The sequence below is a fragment of the Scomber japonicus genome, chromosome 20, assembly GCF_027409825.1.
Source record: "Scomber japonicus isolate fScoJap1 chromosome 20, fScoJap1.pri, whole genome shotgun sequence".
Lineage (NCBI taxonomy): Eukaryota > Metazoa > Chordata > Actinopteri > Scombriformes > Scombridae > Scomber > Scomber japonicus.
The window spans coordinates 6,060,391-6,085,126 of NC_070597.1; the positions used below are offsets into that span (position 1 = coordinate 6,060,391).

The 24,736-nt window shown below is 39.7% G+C and overlaps 1 protein-coding gene across 1 annotated transcript; it reads right to left on the bottom strand.

The window, feature by feature from the left end:
• Positions 1–823: 823 nt before the first annotated feature.
• Positions 824–19,881, bottom strand: dusp3a (dual specificity phosphatase 3a). Its single transcript, XM_053341726.1, has 3 exons — positions 19,688–19,881; positions 8,954–9,186; positions 824–1,053 (listed from the first exon to the last, which is right to left on the bottom strand). The coding sequence occupies exons 1-3, from the start codon at positions 19,879–19,881 to the stop codon at positions 824–826; spliced, it is 657 nt and encodes a 218-aa protein (XP_053197701.1).
• Positions 19,882–24,736: the final 4,855 nt, after the last annotated feature.

Consider the following 24,736-nt stretch of genomic DNA (forward strand, 5'->3'; position numbering starts at 1 on the left):
CCATCCTCCATACATCGAACTTTGTGTGTAAAAAAACTGACTTATTTTGCTTGTTTGTTGCGTCGTGTGTGTGTATGTATGTATGTATGTGTGTGTATGTATGTATGTGTGTGTGTGTGTGTGTGTGTGTGTGTGTGTGTGTGTGTGTGTGTGTGTGTGTGTGTGTGTGTGGCCTTTCAATATTTACTTTCATCATAGCTAGTTGAGCTATTGGAATTTTATAGAGTACTCCTGCTGGCGGAGACATCGACGACATTCCCGGCAGTGGAAAACTATGGAATGATTGTGCTATAATCTTCTAGATTTTTTTTTGTACAACTATTTAAGGAATCTTAGAAATCAGGGCGGCGAAGTTTTCACCTTCTAAACTTGAAGGAATGCTTTTCAGTAGCTCGGTTCGACAACGGAAAAATTGAGTGTGTGTGTGTTTGACGTCTGCACTGCGTCTGTGTGATGTCGACTTATAAAAACAGGATGAGGGGTTTTTGTTTGTATTAAATAGGTGAGATCACACTCTTAGTAGGAGCAGGAAGAGGACTGGTCGATTTCCTCCTTACAGAGCAGCAGTGACAGACATGGACCGAAGATTTAGAAAGAAAACATGTACGTGTGTGTGAGATCATGTGTGTGTGTCTGTGTGTGTGTGTGTGTGTGTGTGTGTGTGAGGAAGTATTATCTACAGAGATAAATGCATGTATATATGTTTGTGTTTCAGAATACCCCTGGGTGCGTCGGATGGGTGCTGGTTTGGTCAGGGTGGGGAGGGTCAGTCTCCGAGAGCAGCTGAAACCTGTGAGAAAGGCATGATGGGAGGAGACAGTTTTCATTTGGTCTTTAGTTTGCCCACCTCCCCGTTCAGCTTGCCCTCCTTCGCCAGCTTCTCGTTTAGTTGGCACAGTTGGCGAAGGAAGCCGTCGTTGGGTCCGATCTCCCTCTTATGCCTCACGGTGGCCACCGCCGCCCGGGCGTCCATTTTGTGGCGCAGCATGAGGTAAGCGACGACCATGGTGGGGGAGCGGCTGTAGCCTTCTCTGCAGTGTACGTACACCTTACCTGAAGGATGCAGACAGAGACACAGAACAATAAGACCAGTGCTACATATGTCACAATGAAATACTCAACCTTTATAGGATAAGATTAGTAAAAAAAACTAACACTGTGAATCTGTCTATAGCTGTCAGTCTCAAATCAATCAATCAAACTTTATTAATATAACAGCTTATTTATCATTCAGGTTAATGTAGTTCAAAGTGCTTCACAGTTGACTGACAAGCTGATAATAATAAGACAAAAGAAGTGACAACATAAAAAAAATATTTAAATGAGGGAACAAATAACAAAGAATAAATTACAAAGAAAATAGGAATGATAAAAATATTTAGAAATTTTAAAGAAAGTAAAATAAATGAGAGAAATTTAAAAAATAAAATAAAAAGAGAATAAGAGAAAATGTTTATTAAAAGTTAGAGTAAAAAACTAGGTTGAAATAGAACGACTAAACAAAAGAAAGATGGAGTGTAAAAATATGATTTGGGACAGTGTGTCTTTATTTTTGGCTTTGATTTGATTCGAAGTCTTAAAAAAACAGGGTAGGACTAGAAAAGCTCCTAATGAACAATAAATAGTTATTATTTTGTTGTTCATATAAATTTTGCTACCTATATATATATATATTTTTACATAAAACACATATGTAGCAAAACCTATTCAAACAGGAGTAAATTGTGAATTAGTTAGGGACTATTTTACGCTGTGGATTAATACACATTTGGTGCACGAGTGAGTATTACAGTCCAAATAAACAAGGGTGTGTATGTGTGTGTGTGTGTGTGTGTGTGTGTGTGTATGTGTGTGTGTGAATGAGAGATCATTGTAGCACTCTACATATCAGATAACACTTCCTACAGTAAGATGACAGACAGACAGCAGCACACACTCAGGCCTGCTGTTTAACGCAGCTATGACTGCAGGAATCAGGCTTCTCCACAAAGTGAGCTCTTCTACACCTCGGTGCTCCGTACCAGCGTCCAGATGGCATCGGAGTAAGGTGGTGATTGAGTGGGTGTGTGATGTGCTGCGCTACCGAGATCACACTGCCTGCAACGGCTTAATGAGGGAAGGTGTCACACAGTCAACGAGATACAACAACAGAGGTCCACTGCACCAAGGACTAAGATGTATCAGGCTTTAGATGCACATACTGTACTTGTTAGTTTGGATCTATTCATTGGTGGTTTGGGCTCACACATGGGATTTAATAAGAAAACTACAGTATATAAAACAAAGACATCTTTCAAGTTGCTGTATAGTCTTTAGTTAAGATGGTAATTTGTAATTTGCATACATTATCTTTCACTAAACACAGTCCAGATTTATCCCTGCAACATCAAGGACAATGAGGACTATATATTTACTCTTTTTTTAGCCTTTAAAGAAAAACTTTTTTAATCTCTCACTTTCACAAAAGCCCTTCTCGTGACAGGTGTATAAACGCTGTGATACTAGCATCAGACAGTTGTATCAGCCTCTCTATGCATATTGTATTTATCTGTATTAAATAAACCATTATAAATAAATAAACATGGAGCCACATATAGTATGTCATGCTATCAGTCTGCTCAAGTTTTTTTTAATCCAACCAGAGAAATGAGTCATGAATAGTGACAGATAAGATATTTACATTTAACATTAAAGATTTTGGATCAATACTCAAATCTGCATTGACTGATTTTCTGATTCTTTAAGGCTGCGTTCACACTGATTCAAATCTGATTCCTTCTCAAATCTGATTTTTAGGCCTGACTGTCCACACTGTTTTTAGCAAGTGTCCAAATCAGATTTGGCTCTGTTTAGACTGGGCCGCATTAATGACTAGTCTGACAGGTTGCCGTGGCAACGTCGTCGGAGTGGAGGTGTCATCTAGCGTGTATTGTGTGATGTCATATAATTGCAACAGCGACAGCAACAACAATGAGAATATGGTTTGGTCATCTGTCCATGGACTGATGTTTTCAACGTGCTCAGTTGCCTCCATTGATATCACCTAGCAACAACAACTGGAATAAGTCCTCCAGTGATATCACCTAGCAATAACAACTGGAATAAGTCCTCCAGTGATATCACCTAGCAACAACAACTGGAATAAGTCCTCCAGTGATATCACCTAGCAACAACAACTGGAATAAGTCCTCCAGTGATATCACCTAGCAATAACAACTGGAATAAGCGAGGGTCTGGTGTCGCATAGAGTGACGTAGCGTAGAGACATAGAGAGACGTCACGGACAGTCAAATCCAATATGAGTGTTTGGAGCTGTTCAGACTCAGCCACATCTTCCTCCCAAAGGTGGTTTCAATCTGGTTTGCAAAAATCAGATATCATGTGATTTATGACTGTTCAGACTTCATAAGAGCCATCCGGTTCCAATCTAGATTGGCTAAAAAGCGGATTTTGGTTTGCAGTGTGAATGCAGCCAAAGTGCTAAATGCTCCATGATGTTCGTCGCTAACTTTGTCTGTTTGTTAATTGGGTTGCAGCAGGTAGTGTACAGTGTGTGTGCAGGTTTCAAGTTTCACCGATCACTACTACAGCCAGAAATAAAAACACATAAATGAGAAGCAAAAACAGTAAAGCTTAAAAACTAAAACTATGAGCTTAAAAATGCTAGAAAGTATTGCTGAACTGAGGTGAGATGAAAAGTTAGAAGTTACATCTGAACCATAGCAGCTTTAAAGGAGCATATAGAAATGTTAAATATCTAGGTTTATGGCTTCATGGTGACTTTGTACTTGGAGAACAAAAAGTTAGAAGAGGAAGAAAAATGAGGAAAGGGAAACAAATTAATAAATAAAAAAAAAAAAAACCCAAAGGAGAGAAAGAGCGGTGAGGAACATATGCTGTGGCCAAAATGTGCCTAGCGAAGCATCTTCTCTGCCAGGAGATGCAAATACAAGACCTGACCTCTGCTGCAGACTCGGCAAAGTCAATCATCTTGACTGCGCCCACATCTCACAGTAAAACACACATCCTGCATATAGCAAAGCCTCTGTGCTGCAGGTGTGTGTGTGTGTGTGTGTGTGTGTGTGTGTGTGTGTGTGTGCGTGTGTGTGTGTGTGTGTGTGTGCGTGCGTGTGCTGCAGAATCCATGTGTTATATTTCTGTGTCCTTGTCTTCCAGTGTGTGTGTGTGTTCATGCATAAATTACATGTTTGTTTGTGCTTTCTAAGACGCGTCTCTGTCTATCTCACATTTTCATTGACGAGCCAAAACTCCCACGAGGAATTTCACTTGGCAACCTTCACGGAGCGGCTGATGTGCCGAGCTCGGGTCAAAGCTGCAGATTCTGCACTTTGTTTGAAACCCGACACCTTTGCCTGTCCCTCTCCTTGTATTATCCACAACATCTCTCTCCTCTGTTGTATAATCCTCCTCCTCCTCCTTTTCCTCCTCCTCCTCCTCCTCCTCCTCCTAGAACAATCCTCTTGCCAATAAAATGACCTCTTCAATACCTAATCACCCTGACTGCCACAGATCAATGCTGATTCCACCGTATCATCTTGTTAGACACATTGGATCACTGGCTCACAACTTCACTCATTTTCTCACTCCATCACTCACTCACTAGTTTCCTTCCAGTCTCATTTTTTTCATCCTTTTTTCTATTCCTCAGTTTTTTTGTTGTATTATTTATTTCCTTGCTCACCTCCTACTCAATGACTCATTCACCCACTCTTGTTAATTTTTAATCATACAAAAAACAACAAAACTGATTCAGTTTGATTTAAAAGCTGTTTTTTGGGGGGGTTGTTTGCCATTTAGAGCCATCTGGACTAGCAGAAAATACAAAATATATTAGATATCTTACACTTAAATTGTTATGGTTAACATGAATTACTGCTATTTATTTATTCTTCATTCTTTTATCTGCTATTTATTCTTTTATCGTTCTTTTATAACCAAATGTACAGCAGAGATGCCTTAGAAAATGTTGTTATACATCATATAATGGAAATAAATAGTATTCTATTCTATTCTATGTTAGCATTAAGGTGCTGATTTACACATTCATTTAAAATCATGTTTCTAAATGTAAGTCCAATATTCTCACTTTTAGCTCTATTTTGGTCTCCACCAACTCCAGTTATCTGTCTATTTAGCTGCTAAATGCTCCACTATGTTGTACAGCTTAATGATTTGAAGAAAAGATTTGTCTCACCAATGTTCCACCAATATCTACTTTAGTATTAAACAACCTTAATCAACAATGTGTTTTTTTATAATAAGATAGTTCTCTAAAAAAATAAATATTCAGAACAGAAATATGTTTAGTCCATATTCATTACATTAGCATTCAAATATATTGTAATCATGGTATTCAAAGAGGGCATTACATTTATGACCTACATAGTTTGTAGTTACGATAATGATAACTACTGGTTTTGAAAAAGCTAGATTGTTAGAAGTTTTTATGTGTATGGTTTTGACTTGTTTTATATCAGAATAAAACAAATCAGTCATGACAGTGTTTGCTATCAGACTGATGCCTCCTCTGCACTATACTGTAGCTGCTTAAGGCAATGCTAACATTAGCTAGCAAACAGCTAGTCAGCAATTAGCTTTACAGAAGCAACAGCTGCCGAACTAGCTTCCTCAAGTTTATTTATCCAAACCAATCCAAAACAGACTACTTCCCACTTTTCCACTTTAGCTGAGCAGAAATAAGACACCAGTAAAGAACATAATGACAACAGCCAAGACTTACATTTTCTCTCTTAGAGCAACTCACAAAATTAGTGTTAATTAGCTACAGCTGAGTAAATCTGCCAGTTGTTGCTAGCTGACAGGAATCATAGCTGGTGAAATAAATGGTGGTTGACTAAACAAATATAAAAATATACTTTTAACCTTCCTGTCGTCCTCCCGGGTCAAATTGACCCTGTCTGTTTTGACTGTTTCTTCTTTCCTCCCTCCCTTCCTTCCTTCTGTCCTTCCTCCCTCCTTCTCTCTTTCCTCCCTTCCTCTTTCCTTACTCCAACCGCCTTTCTTCATTCCTTCTGTCCTTCCTTCTTTCCTCCCTCCTTCTTTCCTACTTTTACTTTCCTCCCTCCTTTCCTTCCTTCTTCTTTCCTCCCATTACCTTCCTTATTTCCTGTCCTTCTTTCCTTCCTTCCTTCCTTCCTTGTCTCTTTCTTTCCTCTCATTACCTTCCTTATTTCCTGTCCTTCTTTCCTTCCTTCTCACCTTCCTCTTTTCCTTTCTCTCTCCCTCCCTCCTTCCTTCTTTCCTTCCTTCCATCCTTCCTTCTTTCCCTCCTTCCTTCCTCCCTCCTTTCCTTCCTTCTTCCTCTCTTCCTTCTTCCTTCCTTGACTCGAGGACAACAGGAGGGTTAAATCACATTTATAATGTAAAAAAGAATGAATAATTTAGTCTAAGCAAGACATCAGTAACATCGTCAGTGTTTAGTGTTGGGCAGCATGCATCAGATTACTTTCCCCTTTAAGAAAGCTGCAGCTGAAAACAAGGTTGTCAATTAAAAGCGGGCAAAATAAAAAGAGGCTAATATGCTCTGGGACCACAAGCGACCCCATTACACCATCATTTTATCCTCTTTATTAATGCACCATTAATGTGCTGGTAACTTTGATTATAGGTTGTACACTATGCAGTCCGAGGTTGTAAAAATGACCACTCACACAAACAATAACCTCATGTCTCCACTCTAGTAGACTCATATTAGGAACAAAGCATCGATGCTGTTCCTCATTAAAATCCTGGACCTACGACCTTTTCACAGTTTGCAGCTGAGGGTTGCAAAATGTCAACGCTAAAGCAATGCCGCTTTTCTCCTTTATTCCCCCTTCACCTTTTACTCCTCCTCCCTTGTTCTCAGCTCTCCTCCATTCGTCCACATTTACAGTACAGCTGATTCTCTTCTCACCTCAGATTTACACCAGCGTCGGTGCACCTTTTGCCAAACTGCCTGGGAATTAAGATACCTTTTCTGTTTCAAAGCTGACAATAAATCCATGCCATAAAATAAAAGGTGCAGCACGGTTAACACATCCCTCACACGTGGTGACAAATTGACTAAATTTAGTTGCAGCTTTGGGAGAGCTTGGGAACGATTTTTTTTCATGGGGGGGAGGGGAAGGGGGGGGGGTAAAAGCCTCGAAGGATTGATTGTTTCTTCAATCTAAATATTCTGCTGGCCTGAAATGCTGCATAATACATGTGCAATATAGAATATGCTGCATCTGACCTACTAGGTATTGTACATCAAACAGCTGATTCCTGCCTAATTTTTAAAGTGTCTCATACATCATTTCATTGCACTACTTTACGCAGTATAAAAAGGGTCACCTGTTAAACATAACTAAGCTGTTGAAGGGAAGAAAAAAAAAGCTACAGGTGTGTTATGATTGTATTGCATGACACATTTTTTTTTTGAGATTGTTGATATCCAGGGACTTGATCTGATAATGGAATATGGAGCAGGGCTCAGGAGTGTGTCAGAATTAGCCCGAGATGCTCAAGGCCTTCATGATTATCTTCTTCTGTCTTCACTTTAAGATTCACAGCGATGGAGCGTATTGAGACCGAATCATTAAAAGACGCCTTGTAGCTCGTGTTCCTCTGTTAGACAAGCAACACGAGGTGCTTGTTTTCATGTCTCAACTCGCGGGGAACAAATTACTTTCAAGTGGGAGCTAGTGAAGTGAGACAGACACTGTGTTCCCCTTTGATCTGCTCTACCTTTGAGGGGGTTTTTTTGTGAAGACATAAGTTCCCAATTCTCTTTGGGTTATAGGTGGATTTGTATGCACTGATAAGATGCGATATTGAATTTTTTTTTGCCAATTTTCAATAACCTTATATTTCCATCATCATGTCGGCCTCAGAGACACTGCTGTAACTTTTTCTCATTACTTTTTCTATTACTTCAAATTCTTCTGGGAAGCTGTGACTGTGAAATTCTGTTAGTAGCAGTACACTGTGTGCACGATGTACTTGCTTGTTTAATGCACATATTTCAACAGGTTAGTGTTTTCTCAACTCAAACACGGCCATTTCGCACTTACGGAAATGACAAGTAGCTAGTTAGAAAGTACCAAATCATTACTGACTGTTAAATTAACCTAATAAACCAGTATAGTGGTGCTTAGTGCAACAAACACATGTACAATTTACATTTGTATAACGCGGTGATGTTCACCGTAGTTACAACGTCCGTGGCTGCTATTTCCTGTTTGAAAATTGGTCCCTCCCCTTCTGCTATGTAGCCAAGATGGCGATTGTTGAGGGCGAGAAGTGTCCATAGTTACACACTCAACTTTTTGACCGTTTTGAGTGAAACCATCCAAGTACTCATAGTGCACTGCATTTTTTCCATACTTCTCAATATAAAGTGTAAGTACAGAAGTATGAGATTTGAGTCAAAGCATGTGAAATAGAGGAAATGAGTTCTGAATACAATGTTGACATATTATCACCTTTTCAGTTGTTGTATGTTAAATTCATTAGCAAACAGTTGCATATTCATCATTCATCCAGGCGATACAGCGCAACATCAGCATTTGCATTTGGGAGTTGAGTTTCTATCCACTTGGAAAACGTGCAGTCCAGCTCCTTAATTGTTAAATACTCCACTATGTTCACCAGCTAGTTGCTAAGCTTGTTAGGCTAAGCTAAGTTGGCGCTGTAAAGGTAGCCTACAGTTAGTTTATCAGTGCTTTTTTTTTTGCCAAAAACAGCAAAACACAACCAAAACAGAATGTGACCAGCAGTAAAACCAAAACCATGAGCTAAATATAAACATATTTAAATATAGCAGCTTTCAGCATTTTCATCCATTAGCCCAATAAATCTACAAATCCTGCACCTCCAAACAGAAAAGGATACAATACAGTACAAAGTAGTTGAGACACATGACCTCCACATATCACATCTAACTGACCTTTTCCGTTGTTGTGTGCAAGGGCCTTGTCGATAAAATCAGCCCCTTCCTCAAAGAAGGCACTGAGGTTGAACTGCTCGGTGTCGTTGGCCTGGATACCGTGGTACGTGATGCCCGTGCCGGCGTAGAAGTCCACACTGGTGTTGACATGCATGAAGGAGGTTCCCTCGGCCACGTTGAGAACATGCGTCACCCCGAGTTTCTGCAGACGCATTGCATTCTGGGCCACGAACCTGGAAAAGTAGGATGAGATTCAGGATCACAGAGGGAAAAATTAATTTAAGCGCTTTCTGATGTCCGGGACAAGTCTGCTGCATTGATACAAATTTTTGTAAACCATTAAAAACTTATTGGCTGCCACTGTCAGCAAGTGGAATAAAACTTTTTTGTTCTGCGACAAGAAAAATAATGAGTGTACTGCAGCAGAACAAGACATCTCAGACAAAAAACAGCACTAATAATAACAGCTGACAGGTTCGTTTTTGTCAGCAGAGCAGCATGTCAGCACAATTTATTTTAAAGTGATATTTTGACTTTATAGGTTGCATCTTTCACGACAGCTCTGCATGCTTATTAGTGAACACTGTGCTGGAAGAATCACAGCGTCCTCTGTTACACAAACAATGTTTAGTGTTCTGGGAGGCATAAAAGTAGCCTTGTCTGTTGGTTAAATAGTGCTCTTGTCTTTTCATCGATTTTATTCTAAAATGTGAAGTTCATCAGTTGTTACTTGAGGTCACTAGAGCTACAATTAGAGTTTAATCTATTAATAATTGTCTTGATTAATTACTTAACCCTCCTGTTGTCATCAGGTCAAGGAAGGAAGGAAAGGAAAGGAAAGAAGGAAGGGAGGAAGGAAAGGAAGGAAGGAAGGACGGAGGAAATAAGGAAGGAAGGGAGGGAGGTAGGAGGGAGGGAGAAAGGAGAAGAGGAAGGGAGGAAGAAGGACGGAAAGGAGGAAGAAGGAAGGAAAGGAGGGCGAGAGGAAGGTAGAAGGGAGGGAGGGAGGAAAGGAAAGGAAAGAAGGAAGGGAGGAAGGAAGGAAAGAAGGACAGAGGAAAGAAGGAAGGGAGGAAGGAAGGAGAGAAGGATTGGAGGAAGGAAGGAAGGAAGGAAGGAAGGAAGGAAGGAAGGAAGGAAGGAAGGAAGGAAGGAAGGAAGGAAGGAAGGAAGGAAGGAAGGAAGGAAGGAAATGAGTAAGGAGGGAGGGGGGAAAAGAGGAAGGAAGGAAGGAAGGAAGGAACAAACAGTCAAAAGAGATGGGGTCAATTTGACCCGGGAGGACGACAGGAGGGTTAATCAATGTCTATGTAGTGTGATACCTTAAAGACTCTGTATAACCACACAGGTGTTTCTACTTATCCTCGTTGATTAGACCTCTGCTCAGGTTGACTTACATCTTTATTACTTACACCTGTGCTTTCCCTTATTCTGACATGTCAACGCTTCTTCTTAACAGTTGTAAGAAAAACTAAAATCAGTAGTGAAGTCAATCAAGCACAGTCTATTCATACAACTGTCACCAAGAAGAAGTCCAATCAGACAAAATAAGTGAAAACACCTGAAGATGAGCGTGTGTGACGGGCCTTTGGGTGACATTAAATGATACTGAATTTATTTATGTTCAAAATAAGAGACAAGAATAAAAAACTATGAATAGAGATAACTTCTTAACCTTCCTGTCGTCCTCCCGGGTCAAATTGACCCCGCCTCTTTTGACTGTTCCTTCTTTCCTTCCTTCTTCCCCTCCTCCCCTCTTTCTTTGCTCCTCCATCATCCTTCCATCCATCCTTCCTTCCTCCTTTCTTTCCTTCTTTCCTTCCTTCTTCCCTTTCTTTAATTTTTCCTTCCTTCTTCCCCTCCTCCCCTCTTTCTTTGCTCCCTCCTCCTTCCATCTTTCCTTCCTTGCTTCCTTCCTCATTTATTTCGTTCATTCCTTCCTTCTCTCCTAAATTCCTTCCTCTTTTCCTCCTTACGCCCTTCCTTCCTTCCATCCTTACTCCTTCCTCTTTTCCTTCCTTCCTCCTGTCCTTCCTGAGGACAACAGGAGGGTTAAATAAAACCAAAAAAAAAAAAAAGTAATGAAATCACCTGTGAAGATGAGCGTGTGTGACGGGCCTTTGGGTAACATTAAATGGGGATACTGAATTTATTTATGTTCAAAACAAGAGAAAAGAATAAAAAATGTCATTAATCAATTATTTCCCCACACATTAAATCTGCTTATATATACTTTTTGTATGAATTTAGTACTGGATTAGCACGTAAGAGACATCCATGTAATTTATCACAGTAGGAAAAACACTGCTGTAAATAATAAAGTTAAAAATGGCTGAATTCCATTTAGCTGTTTCACATTCAGGGTCCTTGTATTGTGCTTACTGGCTCATTGTCACTTTTCCCTTTTCAAGTCTAAATGTCTTTGAAAGAGATCTGTTGTTTGCTTTATTTCATGTCCATACCTTGAAGTAATGAGTGCCTTAGCCCAGATAGACAACATACAGTACGCTTTATTCCTTTGGTCTGGTGCTGGTGCTGTTTTATATGGTTTTACTTCCAGTTAAAGGAGACGCTCAATCATGCAATGATATTTTTAGACAACACTTATTGAGATATACTTTGCCGAGCTGTAATTTAATACAAGCTTTTACAGACCGGCTCTTAATCTCACTTCTCTTGTTTCAGCATGACAACACCACAATGCTCGATGGATACTGTGGTGGTGGTATAGCAGCAGAGATGAGATGTTCGGCCATCGCGTACTGGTGTCGTGTTCAGGTAAGTTCGGGTTACACAGTGGGGTAAATCAATGAGTTAAATGTATGCACTCATATAGCTTCATGATAGTATGTCCAATTTCTATAGGAGTCTTTTTATTTTTTACAAAGAGTCAAGTCAATTTCACCTTTGTGTCGTCCTACCGGGTCAAATTGACCCCGTCCGTTTTGACTGTTCCCTCTTTACCTCCTTCGCTCTTTCTTTCCTCCCTCCATCCTTTCCTTCTTCCTTCTTCCCTCCTTCTCTCTTTCTTTCCTCCCTCCTTCCTTCCTCCCTCCTTTCCTTCCTTCTTCCTTCCCTCCTTTCCTTCCTTCCCTCCTTCTCTTTCTTTCCTCCCTCCTTTCCTTCTTCCCCCCTCCCTCCTTCCTTCCTTCCTCCCTCCTTTCCTTCCTTCTTCCTTCCTCTTTTCCTTCCTTCCCTCCTTCTCTTTCTTTCTTTCCTCCCTCCTTTCATTCCTCTCTACTTCCTTCCTCTCTCCTTTCCTTTCTCCTTCCCTTCTTTCCTTCCTCCCTCCTTTCTTCTTTCCTCCCTCCTTTTCTTCCCTCCTTCCTCCCTCCTTTCCTTCCTTCTTCCTTCCCTCCTTCCTTTCTTCTTTCTTCCCTCCTTCCTTCCTCCTTTCCTTCCTTTCCTTCCTTCCAACAACAACAGGAGGGTTAATTTGTATAACCCAATATCAGAGGAACATGGTGCTCTGTAACTAACAATAGTCTTTCATGCAGAGTATGAGAAGAGGAGGTGGGAGGAGAGGCGAGGGAAAGGGTACAAAAAAAAAGTAAGCAGGAGACAAAGAGAATGAAGGCAAGAGAGATTACAGGCAGATTATAAAGGCAAAAAAATGTAAAAGAAAAAACAATTACAGGCAATATTAAAGAATATAGTAGAAAAAGACATTTCAAGAGTGTTTCATCTTAATCTCTCTATACTCATCCAGCTTCCACTCCTGCAGTTTCACCTCCGTTTTTCATCTCCCCAACTTTCAGGAAACGATCGGTCTCTTGTGACCCCCCCCCCCCCCCCTCTCCCCTCTCCATCCCTCCCTCCTTCATCCTCTTCCTCCTCTTCTACTGTACTTCATCTCTCAGAACTACAAAGCTGTATATTAGGCCTTTACAGAGCAAACAAACCCGTACGGCTAACAAAGCGTAACAAAGGGGATACAAGGTCCTGGCAAGGTGCTCCGTCCAATCTGGCTCGATACCTGCGTCCAGTATACGATCCAACTTGGCAGAAGGCATCGGCCATTGATTCTAAAATACAATGAGTGTGTTTTTATATGTCGAATTAAAGTTTTGTAGAATATTTAGTGTCACCGATTAACTCTACAGGATTTATGTTTTAACAGCAGATACGGCTCAATGTTGTTGTTTCATTGAGGAGCTAATAGAGACGACGTTTTTCTTCCTTTCCCCGTCTCTTTTGACTGTTCCTTCTTTCCTTCTTTCCTTCCCTCCTCCCCTCTTTCTTTGCTCCCTCCTCATTCCATCCTTCCTTCCTCCTTTCCTCCCTCTCTCCTTACTCCTTTCTTTCCTTCATTCCTTCCTTCTCTCCTAAATTCCTTCCTCTTTTCTTCCTCCCTCCCTTCCTTCCTTCTTTCCATCCCTTCCTCCGTCCTTATTCCTTACCTTCTCTCCTAAATTCCTTCCTCTTTTCCTCCTTCCATCCTTCCTTCCTTCCTTCCCTCCCTCCCTCCGTCCTTATTCCTTACCTTCTCTCCTAAATTCCTTACTCCCTTCTTTCTTTCCTTCCTTCCTTCCTTCCCTCCCTCTCTCCCTTCCATCCTTACTCCTTACACCTTACTCCCTTCCTTCCTTCCTCCCTCCTGTCCTTCCTGAGGACAACAGGAGGGTTAAATAAAACCAAAAAAATTAAAAAATGTGATGAAATCAAATCTATGATGAACTGTATAATGGTTTTTAAGCAAGAACCCCCCCCCCCCCCCCCCCACTGGTATAGTCTTTATTTGACTTTATCTACCAGCACTCAGAATGAAGAGCCATAAATCTTCCTTTTAAAATGCTCACCCTGACAGTGCTCTGTGTTTTTATTGCTATATCTGCTTACTGTCAATATGAGGCTATAGTGAGCCGAGGCTAGGTGACCCTGGACAGCTCCCTAGAGGAGGAGGCGCCGGTGGTGGAGGTGGTGGCTGCAAACCCTTTTCACCCCCTACCCCCCCTACCCCCACCTACTCTGCAAGAACTAATAAAAAAAAATCCCCTCTGCCACCATTTTGCTTTATGACCATATGAGGAAGGATGAAGCCGGCCATCTGCCCGTGTGTCAGCTGCAGGGCAGAGACTCCTTCAGATGTGATGGAGCGAGGCAGAGCTCCATGTGGTCTCCAATCAGCTACGGAAGACATTCACATTATTCCCCCCCTTTTTTTTCCTTTTTTTTTTTATTAAGTAAGAGTACAGTATGAGTGTGTAAATTTGGACTTAAGTGCAATTGAGGTGTGTCAATATGAGCTCATGTGCATAAATAATTGAATAAATGCTTACATGTACAGTCTGAGCATTTATTATGCAGCATAACTACCGAGCACGCCATTTTCAAGCATGTGCATTACTGTGTGTGTGTGTGTGTGTGTGTGTGGAAGGGGAAGTGACTTTACCAAAGTAACTAAGCAGCACTTTTCACTTTTACTGTACTTTTTTTTTTTTTACAGAATGCAGAGGCACACTGGGTTCAAGCGAGTTCACAGCCAATGGCTCCTTTCCTATTTACCTGCCCTGTCCCAGCCTCCTCACCCTGGGATCTGCAGTCCCCCAACATCCATTATTAAAGACCAGCTTCACAAAGAGCCAAAGTGTTCCTCAAAGCAAACAAACCACACCTTAAGTCTGTCCCTGAGCTGCACGCGGCAGGTTTCATAGTGCTGACTACAACTTTATCTGAAAACAGTGTAAGGGATTGCGGGTTCGGAAAATACAGACATAATCCGTTTAGGGATGGGAATATTTTACTGACGAGCTGATTAAACGCAACTGCTGTGTCAGTAAATGTTGGTATATTGACAAGGTGGAGAGATAATCATTTTTCAACTTGTATTGGTTGCATTTTAAGATGGGAACACAATTAAAAGAAAACAAAATATACCTGCGTAGCAACTAACCAGGCCTTGTTCCTGAAGCCGATGTGGAAACGCCTTAAAGCGCTAGATACTGGCTCCAATTGACTTCCATTCAAAAAGCTTCAACTTCTCTCTAGAAATACTAAGTCGATCATGTTTTTCAGCAACACATTATGGTCCCAATCCCTTAAATTCAGACTCTATAATAAGTGTGCTGGTATAGTCATTTTGGAAATTGCTGTGTTAAAGAGATTTGAAGGTATTATAGTAGCTTTGATGTCTGCCATGTGGGTGTTCATTGACAGTGATTGACAGCTCCTGGAGTCTGACTATTGTTGCAATATTTCAGTAAGTTTAATGTTACTTGATTAAGATAATTGTCCTGTTGGCACAATTTAGCTAAAGTAGAAACTGTTAGTGTCACTGTGTACTGCTCAGTGCTCCCAGTAAGCTAGTTTTCACCTCAGACTTCTTATTTGAAAGGTCCTGGCTCCAAACTGACCATAAGCTGCAACTCTGGGCTTTCAAACCGGCTCTAATACAAACCAATGGGTGACGTCACATATGGCTACGTCCACCTTTTTATAGATATGTATATATATATATGTATATGTATATATATATATATGTCTATGGTAGCAACTGACTATTGTCGCAATATTTCAGTAAGTTAAATATGACTTGATTAAGATAATTGTCCTGTTGGCACAATTTAACAATTTAGCTAAAGTAGATATTGTAAGCTAGTGTTTAACTCAGACTCCTTATTTGAAAGGTCCTGGCTCCAAACTGGACATAAGCTGCAACTCTGGGCTTTCAAAGCGGCTCCAATACAAACCAATGGGTGACGTCACACATCGCTACGTCCACCTTCATATACATATATGTCTATGGTAGCAACGTGTATACTGCCTGCCACAGTGTCATTCAACTACCAAGTCAATATTGTATCAAAATTGGCTTTAAAGGTCCTGAAACCCTATTTTTCTGCCAAAGTTAGAACACTTCTGGTTATTTTAAGATATTATAAATACTGTGTTTAACATTTTTTTGTTTGTTTTTTATGTTAGACTTGAATTGATTGTGGCTTAATTAGCTACAAATGTGATGTGATAGAGAAATATGTAAGATTAAGAACCAAGTTTTTAGGGCTTTTAACTCTTTCCAAACCAAATATCCATACTGGCAACTGAAATGTCATTAAACATCAAGAATATATTCTAGTTGGTCATGAACTATAATGAATTTTCATAAACTAAGACGCCAGACAAACAACACTAAATTCAACCCTATTTTAAGCATCTCCAACTAAAAGCATCATCAGTGCGTGCTCTATGGTATCCAACAGTTTAACTATAGATTGGGGCCTAAAATGGGGTCATGTGCCCAATTCCTCTGGGAAACCATGACAGGAAAATGTAATGAACATTTTCAAGGACAGAGCCATCTATCTCCTCATTTGAGTCATGACCTCAGCGGATAAGTGCGTGAACTACACCACACACCTACGTGCCCCCTAAAACTCAAATGATCTAATTGTCGCCAGCCAGCTACACAGTATATGCAATTTAGGTTGTAACAAGGTGCAGCTAATACATCAGCAGAAAAGCTCAATGGGTCCCAGTGGTGGAGGAGAGACGGTGGACAAGGCGGAGGCTTTAAACAACAATCAATAACACCTCGCCGCCCCTGCCCGAGCCATTTGTTACACCACATTACATTAAGCTGCCCTTTCAACTAGTTTGGGCAGATTATGATACGCTTAAATAGTAAAAAAATGTTGTACTAATTACACAACAACACAATCTTTGATTCCAGTCGTTGCTTAAAAATCAGAAGCCTGCAGAGAGTAGAGGAGCTTCTCTTTCAAGCCGATATAGGATTGTCTGATCATTGCTTCAGCTGAGCTCAAGCCTGCCAGCACTTTGTTTTCAGACTTGGCTGAGGAGATTGGCATATTCATATAGATGTTTTTTTTTTTTTTTGTAGCACTGAGGTACAGTAATGTGCTTGTATTCAGCCCTGCTCACCACTCTTCCTCCTCCTCCTCTTCCACTACACCTACTCTCTTGGCAGTGACTGGAGCCAAATGATGGACTGCACAGAGACATCAGGGTTTCTCAGGGGGCATCCCGGGATTGGTTCTCTACCATTAATCTATAAAAGTGAGATTAAGAGCAGCTCTGTAAAAGCTTATATTACATTACAGCTCAGCAAAATATATCTGAAAAGTTATATTTTTCATAACAGGTTTTGCTCTCACTGGCAGCTTGGATTTTGAAAAGCTGAAAATTATTTTGGATATTTGTACAACTTTGGGTGTTTTTTTTAACATTGACACAATTTTTTTCATGTCTAGGGCTGCAACTAATGACTATTTCCATTATTGATTAGTTATTTGGACCATAAAATGTCAGAAAATGGTGAAACAAGTTGATCACTGTTTCCAAATGCTCACAATGACATTCTCAAATGGCTTCTTTTGTTCTGACCAAGAGTCTACAACCCAAATATATTCAGTTTACTCTCACAGAATAGTAAAAAAAACTAAAGAATATTCACATTTGAGAAGCTGGAATTAAAATAACTGACAATTAATTGATTAATTGACTAATTGATGCAGCTCTATTTCTCTCTTTCTCCATATATTTGGTATATTTTGAAAGTTGTGAATTGATCAGCTTCTGTATTTTGACATTTTGGCACATATTGCATAACAAATAGTTTATGTGCTGAATTGCAACCAATACTGTGAACCCATTCAACCACTTAGAATAGACATACTGGCGAGTGTTGAATTTTCATTATTAAGTTTTATTTCTCATAATCAATCAATCCATCTTTCACTCCAGTGCCAAATCACAAACAAAAGTCATCTCAAGGCACTTTACACATCGAGCAGGTCCACACCCAACTCTTTAGATACTATGAGCAGCTGCAAACTGAGAGTCCTGACTGTTTTTTTTTTTTTTTTGCATTTTAATAAATCTCTTACACAATCTGTGCATATCAGTGCGGGGAGTACCGGGAACTCACCAAACTGGCTTTACCGGAACGTGGAGCTGTAAATTCCTTCAGAGTCGGCATGTTTCATTACAAAGCCGATAGCAGCCGCTCAACCAACAACCGTGGATTTATGGTTTGGTCCCTGCAACGTTTAATGTGCATATACAGTACATATACTGTATGTATGTATGCATATGTGTGTGTGTGTGTGTGTGTGTGCACTGTGATAGAAGTAATAGAGCAGGAATTAAAAGACATAGGAGCTATTTATTTGCTCCATAAGATTATTATACACAAATAAATGAATGCTTTGTTTATTAGGACTGGAGTGTGACTGTATACTGAACTGTTTCTGCTTTAAATCTTAAACGTTCTGCAGTTATTCTAGATAGTGAGGCACTTTTTTGGCCTTAAAAGAGGTTTTTTATTACTTTTATTCCATCTGAATTCATAATGAAGATAACTGTTAGTAGCAGCTTTAATTGTTTTACAGCAATATTTAAGGAATCCTCATTAAAAGCGTTTGTGTTATGATTTTATTTTTTTTCTTAATATTATTATTATGCAGGATAATAATGTCTAAAGTCAGCTCTTTACAACAGGTTCATTGTCACTCAGGTAAGGTGATGTCTATTCAATAGTCATCACTAGACAACTAATTTAAACTAGAGCTGCAACTATTAGTCAGTTAATCCATTAATCTGCCACTATTTAATAATCAAGTCATCATTTTACTATTTTTTTCAAGCAAAAATGGTAAAAACTTGCTGATTGAAGCTTTTCTGTCTCATACATGACAATAAACTCAGTATCTTTAGATTTTGAATTATTGAAGAAGCAAAACAAGATATTTGAAGATGTCACCATGAGCTACAGATTGGCTAATTAATCAATTACCCACGAAGATAGATTATTCAGAGTTGCATAAACATGGAAACATGAAAGGCGTTCCTATGAACATATTTGGTGCTGGTTACTATCATTTAGCCTATACTTTTAAATCTAGCTCGTAAATATGTACAATACTTCCAGTGAGATGAGTTTAAGACTACCTTACTACATTTCTGCTCATAATCAGAGGAGCTTCCCACTCACGACTACACAATTCACGTGCTTCTTCTTCCTCTTCTTCTTCTTTTTCTTCTTCCTCTTTGCTCTACATGAATACACATGAACCCCCCCTTCTATAAAATTAAAAATTTAAAAAAATTATCAATGAAAATGAGCCCTCAGCTGTGATGACTGTCGTCGCCCTGCAGCCTTGTAGACTACACGGAATGGGGAGCGGCTTGATGAAGACGTGATTACACAGCAGTGATATTAAATGATGGAGGGATTCATTGAGTTAAAAAAAAAAGAAAAAAGAAAAAAAAACAAGGCTTTGTGTGTGTCGTCCTTCACATGTGAATCTGGGCGTTTTTACAATAGATTTTCTCTCCTTAAAACGGATTGTGCCTCCAAAAAAAGACTATAAGGCCTATTATTAATATTATGATTATTATTATACTTATTATAATGGCACAGTGTTAAACAATATCCACCTGTCTGCCTGCTGCTGGTGCTGGCTGGTATTTCGAGGCCAGGCAGGCAGAGATTTGTTTACAACAACAGGCGGTCGCTTCGTCCATGATGATGATGACAGTGGAGACACTAGAATAACACACCCGCCCCGACATGCGACACTGTTGCCCAGGAGGATGAGGATGAGGATGAGGAGCATCCTTAAATTAACACCAAAAAAAAAAAAAAAAAAAAAGAAAGAAAAATCCCTCCTGTCCTACCTGTCAGTGTCAAATAAAAGCATCAAAGCACCGATTCAACGCCGGTGGGCTTAAATCATCTGTTGAGGTGATCTACTGACATGATGAATGACTCACGCGTTACCGATGTATATTCTCGGGAAGACCTCGTTGAAGTGTTGTGTCGGTAAGCTGTAAAAGCCGCTACCGTTGGACAGCAGCTCATTGAGTTGTTGGACGGTCACCTCTCCTCCTGGAGCCGGGACATCAGCTGGTGGCTGCTGCTGATGCTGATGCTGCTGCTGTTTGGTTGGACTCTGGTGCTTCTTCATGGCTCCTCTTATTCTTATTCTTCTTTTTTTTTCTCTCTTCTTCCTTCTGCTTCTTCCAAACTAATGTTAGACTAATGTGAGGGGCAGACTCGTGCGCCTCGTTCGATTATTCAACTGCATTTTACCTCCGCACGTGAGTCGTGCGCGCGCCGTCTTGTCCACAAGGTGTCTGATGAGGCGAGTCTACAGTTTTCATTAATGTCAAGTAGCCAGCAGCTTTGTGAGATGGTTCCGGTCAATACCTTCAGAGTAAAAGCTCGATAGCTAGATGCGCTTTATATAGAGAATCAGACGCAGGTTGACTTGGTGTTGTGTTGCTCTACTCTGTGAATGTAGGCTAATAAAATACAATTAAAATGTCAAATATTGTAAATATATAATGGAAAAAGGTAAAAAGGAGCCCCCACTACCTACCACTCCCACTAAAAAAGACTGATGCTCTCCTAACTATTTAACCCCAGGAACATTGCACAAAATAATCTCAGGAACTTCTACATATTGCACATTTATTTATTGTACATTTATTTACACATAGGTTGTTTACTGTATAAAGTGTTTTATTTTGTTTATTTGATCACTTTCAGTCTCCCCGCTGTACTGCTGTGTCAAATTTGAATCTCTCCCACAGGGGATTAATAGCGATACATCTTATTTTATGTCTTATCTTAGCTGGTGAAATAGCATGTAAATAAAGTTACTAACATCCCTTGCCTACCTTTTCCCATAATTTAAAATGTATGTTAAAATGTATGTTAGTCCAAATGATACAACATCTTCATAATTTAGTATGTTAAATTAAATTCAACTTTTTTTTCACTGTTACCACAACTGACCACTACTAAAACAAACACAAACATGATTAGAAACTCAAACATGACCGGAAAGACGAGTCTTCTAATTGTTCATATACTTAAAACATATTAAATTATCAACTTGTCCCATGTTAGATCAAAGCAGTGCCATTGTTGTGATTAATCCCATTTTAAATTACATTTAAATTATTCCTTCTATATTTCTATTTCACCAGTTTTAATTGTCTATTTGAAAAAAAGAGAATAGAAAGCAACATGTGTTATCTAACTTTAATTTTAATGCCACATTTTTTGCGGTTTCCGGTGTTATTGTGGCTGTTTGCGTCTAGCTTAACGCAGCTCGGTGTCTCCATCACTATCACAAGCAGACACACCCCACCGGCGGTCAGACGGGAGCTGGACCGGAGGAGGACCGAGAGGAGAACCGAGAGGAAGACAGGAGTGACACATGCATGCAAGGGAGGACAACATGCTGCCTTCAAGTGCTGCTCGTTAAAAACAAGAACAACAACAATAACAAAAAGCTCTCCCAGTGCAAAGATACACATTTGGGGGGCGGAGAAATAAACAAGAATGGGGGTATATGTAACCGTTCAGCTGATATAAACATACATAATTAATAAACATATATAGTAAATAAAATTTGGAGCATAATATTCTTGCATTTGACTTCACTGTGCTTGATGCTTCAGTGAGTGATTTCCAGCTATTTTAAGTCGTGCACACGTTTCACACGTCCTGATAGACGCATTGACTTTTCCCGCCACTAGGTGTCAGCAGAGGCCTTTTTACTGCACTATTCATTGAGTCTAATTGAGATGATGTTACTGGAGTCTATTTTTAGCCTTTAATTGTGTGTTGTCACATTGATGAAAATCTGTGTGAAATATGTGTGAGTTCAGGATTCAGACTGAGGATGAAACTGATTTCTTGCAGTAATGTAGATGCTTTTGAGGACATGGTTTGATGAGCTTTAGTATATTTTACATGGTAGATGGTAGAACAAACAGATCTGTATTGGATGTGGTTCATTGTTGGGTTTTTTTCATTGTATTTTTTAATTGAATTTATTGACCAAAATAAACTAAATTTCATCACAATCAAAGCCAAAAGCCAATGAATAAATTAAATTAAATTAAGTGTATTCTAAATGTTTTCAAAAAGGTAAGTAGAATCATACATTTTGCATCTTTTTGTTTGGAAGACATTTTAGAGTTTATAAAATATGTAAAATCATGAAGGATTGAAAAATAAAAATGTAATTGTAAAATTCCCATCACATTCACAATTAAATCAATCAGGGTATTAAAATACTTAGTAAAATACTGACTTGTAACATATACAACCACAAGGTGGCGCCACATTTCTATTAAGTCAACACAGGAGTACCAAAATATAAAAAAGAAGAAACATGAACCTGTACTTTTAGGGGACAGAGAACAGTAAGAACAGACTATGTAACCAAACAATAATGAAAACAATGTACAGTGTAAAGTGAGTCATAATTAATGATCATACTGTGTTTTATTCATCAAGTAACCTCTTAGTGGAGACCTTGAATAAGAGGTTTATAATGTATACTTGCATTAAATGTTTTTTGCAAACTGAGTGAAGAGGATAATAAATCATTAAAGGGACATGTTATGGTTTTTGTGATTTTCCATTATTTATATATCATTATGATGTTTGATATCTATGTTAAATGTGGTCAAAGTTCCAAAATCAGACGTTAACTTCGGCTAGGCCAGGCTTCAACCTGCTCTCAACGCTTTATTTTACACCTTTTCTAGCTGTGCATGCACATTAATGTCTGCTCCATCGTATTTGTTGCTAAGGTTTTTCCACTCTCATATTTTGGATCAGATTTGGGCTCAAACATGTACAGATGTATAATGTTTGGGTAGTGAAATCCTGCTCTTATACTTTGTTTCTAAGTCTCCTATGAGCTAACTTATTTTTCCTAGGATGGCAAAGTCATGAACCAGCATACTCTGCCTCTCATTGGCTAGTACTCGTTGCCTTTGATGCCAAGGTTTAAGCATGAGGACTGAGATTCGTTATAGGGTAAGAATATCAGGAAAAGCTGATCCAAGTAGAGCAGGTCATGACTTTGCCATCATAGGAAAAAAAATAATGCCTCCTGAGGGGAAGCTTCAAAGAGCTGGCGAACCTTAAAGAGACAGGAAATAAAACGGCCTGTTTCAGACAGAGGCTGAACTGACAGGCTGTATAAAAGGACCAGTATAAAATAAATAAGCTGTTCTGTGAGGTGAAAATCATACAAATAAATGGAATAATTGAATATGAATTAAATTTACAACACAGCCTGGAGTGGCTCGTTCACTCGTTGCCCCGTAAAACCCACTGAGACATTTTATGTGATACTGGGCATTAGCTACAAATAAATTCGGTCTGACTCAGCTTGACTCGGACGCTTTTGACCCACTTCACTCAAAGCCCCATGCCAGTCATAATTTTGTGTTTCCATGGTAATATAAGTAGATGCAGCGAAAAACCATGGCAACAACAGATCGTGTGGAACAATATTTGAGCTCCCTATTGTGCACACACCTGTGTATATGTGGGTGTGTGTGTTCACTGTAACACTTGCCTGCACTTAACATATTTGATAGTTAATGAAAGGAATGTGTCATTGATTCAGTTCTGTACAAAACATGCATTTAATCTGAAGTAATGAGGTACTGTTAAGTGTTTATATTGAATAGTGTATACACCATCCATGGTTTATTTCAGGAAACCTTTAAAACTCCTCACCTGAACAGCAATTATCCATTCATACTCTTCACCAGTGATGAAGAGTTGTGCATGGAGCTGCAACACTTAGTATAGAGCTTGAAGGGTGGTGTCTGTTTCTTTAGTCTTTCCAAAAATCAAAAGCACAGGAGCAAAAGTGTAAGGAGTGGACTAAACGGTGTGTTTTTCTGCTCTTAACATAAACTGAAATTGCATGCCCGGCTAACTAGTTTACTACATTCAGTACCTGACCCAGCATTTCTTTAGCTATTTAAGAAACACAACCTAATTACATTATGTGAGGTTACTAAAAAAAAAGTCCCATTCACGACTTGCTAACAGCTCTACTTTGTTGTGAGGAAGCCAGTCATGAATGCCATCAGAGTTTATGGTAATGTTATTATCAGCTCTGTGAGGAAGTTAACACTGCAGCAACCCCAGCTAACATTACCTAAGAGTTAGTGTGGCCAAACTGAACTGTTAATCCTCATCCTGAAAGCATTTTTATCTTTCAACATTTAAAAGTGTAGGAAGCGATAATAACATCACGTAGTGTACGCAGTCGGAGAGAGAAACGTCTGGTACAAACATAGTGGAGACGGAGAGGTGACCAAGAAACATCCAGAGAAGACAAACTTAGAAGAACATTTAATATAAAAGAATGACTTTGACCAGACAAGGACTGGGTTTTTATAACGGCGGAGGGATATACGGAGACCCGACGGACACCCGACGGACACCAGGCGGAGAGACAGACAGAGATCCGGCGGAGAACCGGAGAGTGAAGGCAGACGCTGCTCTGCCAGACAGGTGAGTAACATCAGCGCTGCTTCACATAAACTGTAACGTTACCTGCTGACATTCAGCTCACTGTCTAGTTAGTCAGGATGTTGTTGTTGTTGTGATGTTAGCTGTAAAGTAGCAGAGTTGTTACTACAGCTGTTTAACGCTGCGAACGTTAGCTTCGCAGCTAACGTTAGCAGCGTGCTAACGTAACCTACAACGTAGCTGCGGTGTAGTTGCCATGGTAGTAGCACGCTATGTATCCGGTGTTTGTTCACTGCTTTCAAAGTGTTTACAGTCATGAAGACATATAAACACAGGTTTGCTATCACAATAATCTCACATGAGATTGAGACGCGGTCTGGTGTTAGCCAGGCTAGCCACCTGTACTATCAGAGCAATAAATGCTACTATCAAACTAAAGCTAACTTACCGTCCCGCAGCAGACGCTTGACGCTTCAGACTCCGCCATGTTGGTCAGCTTGCGTAGTGGTTACGTCCGTTAC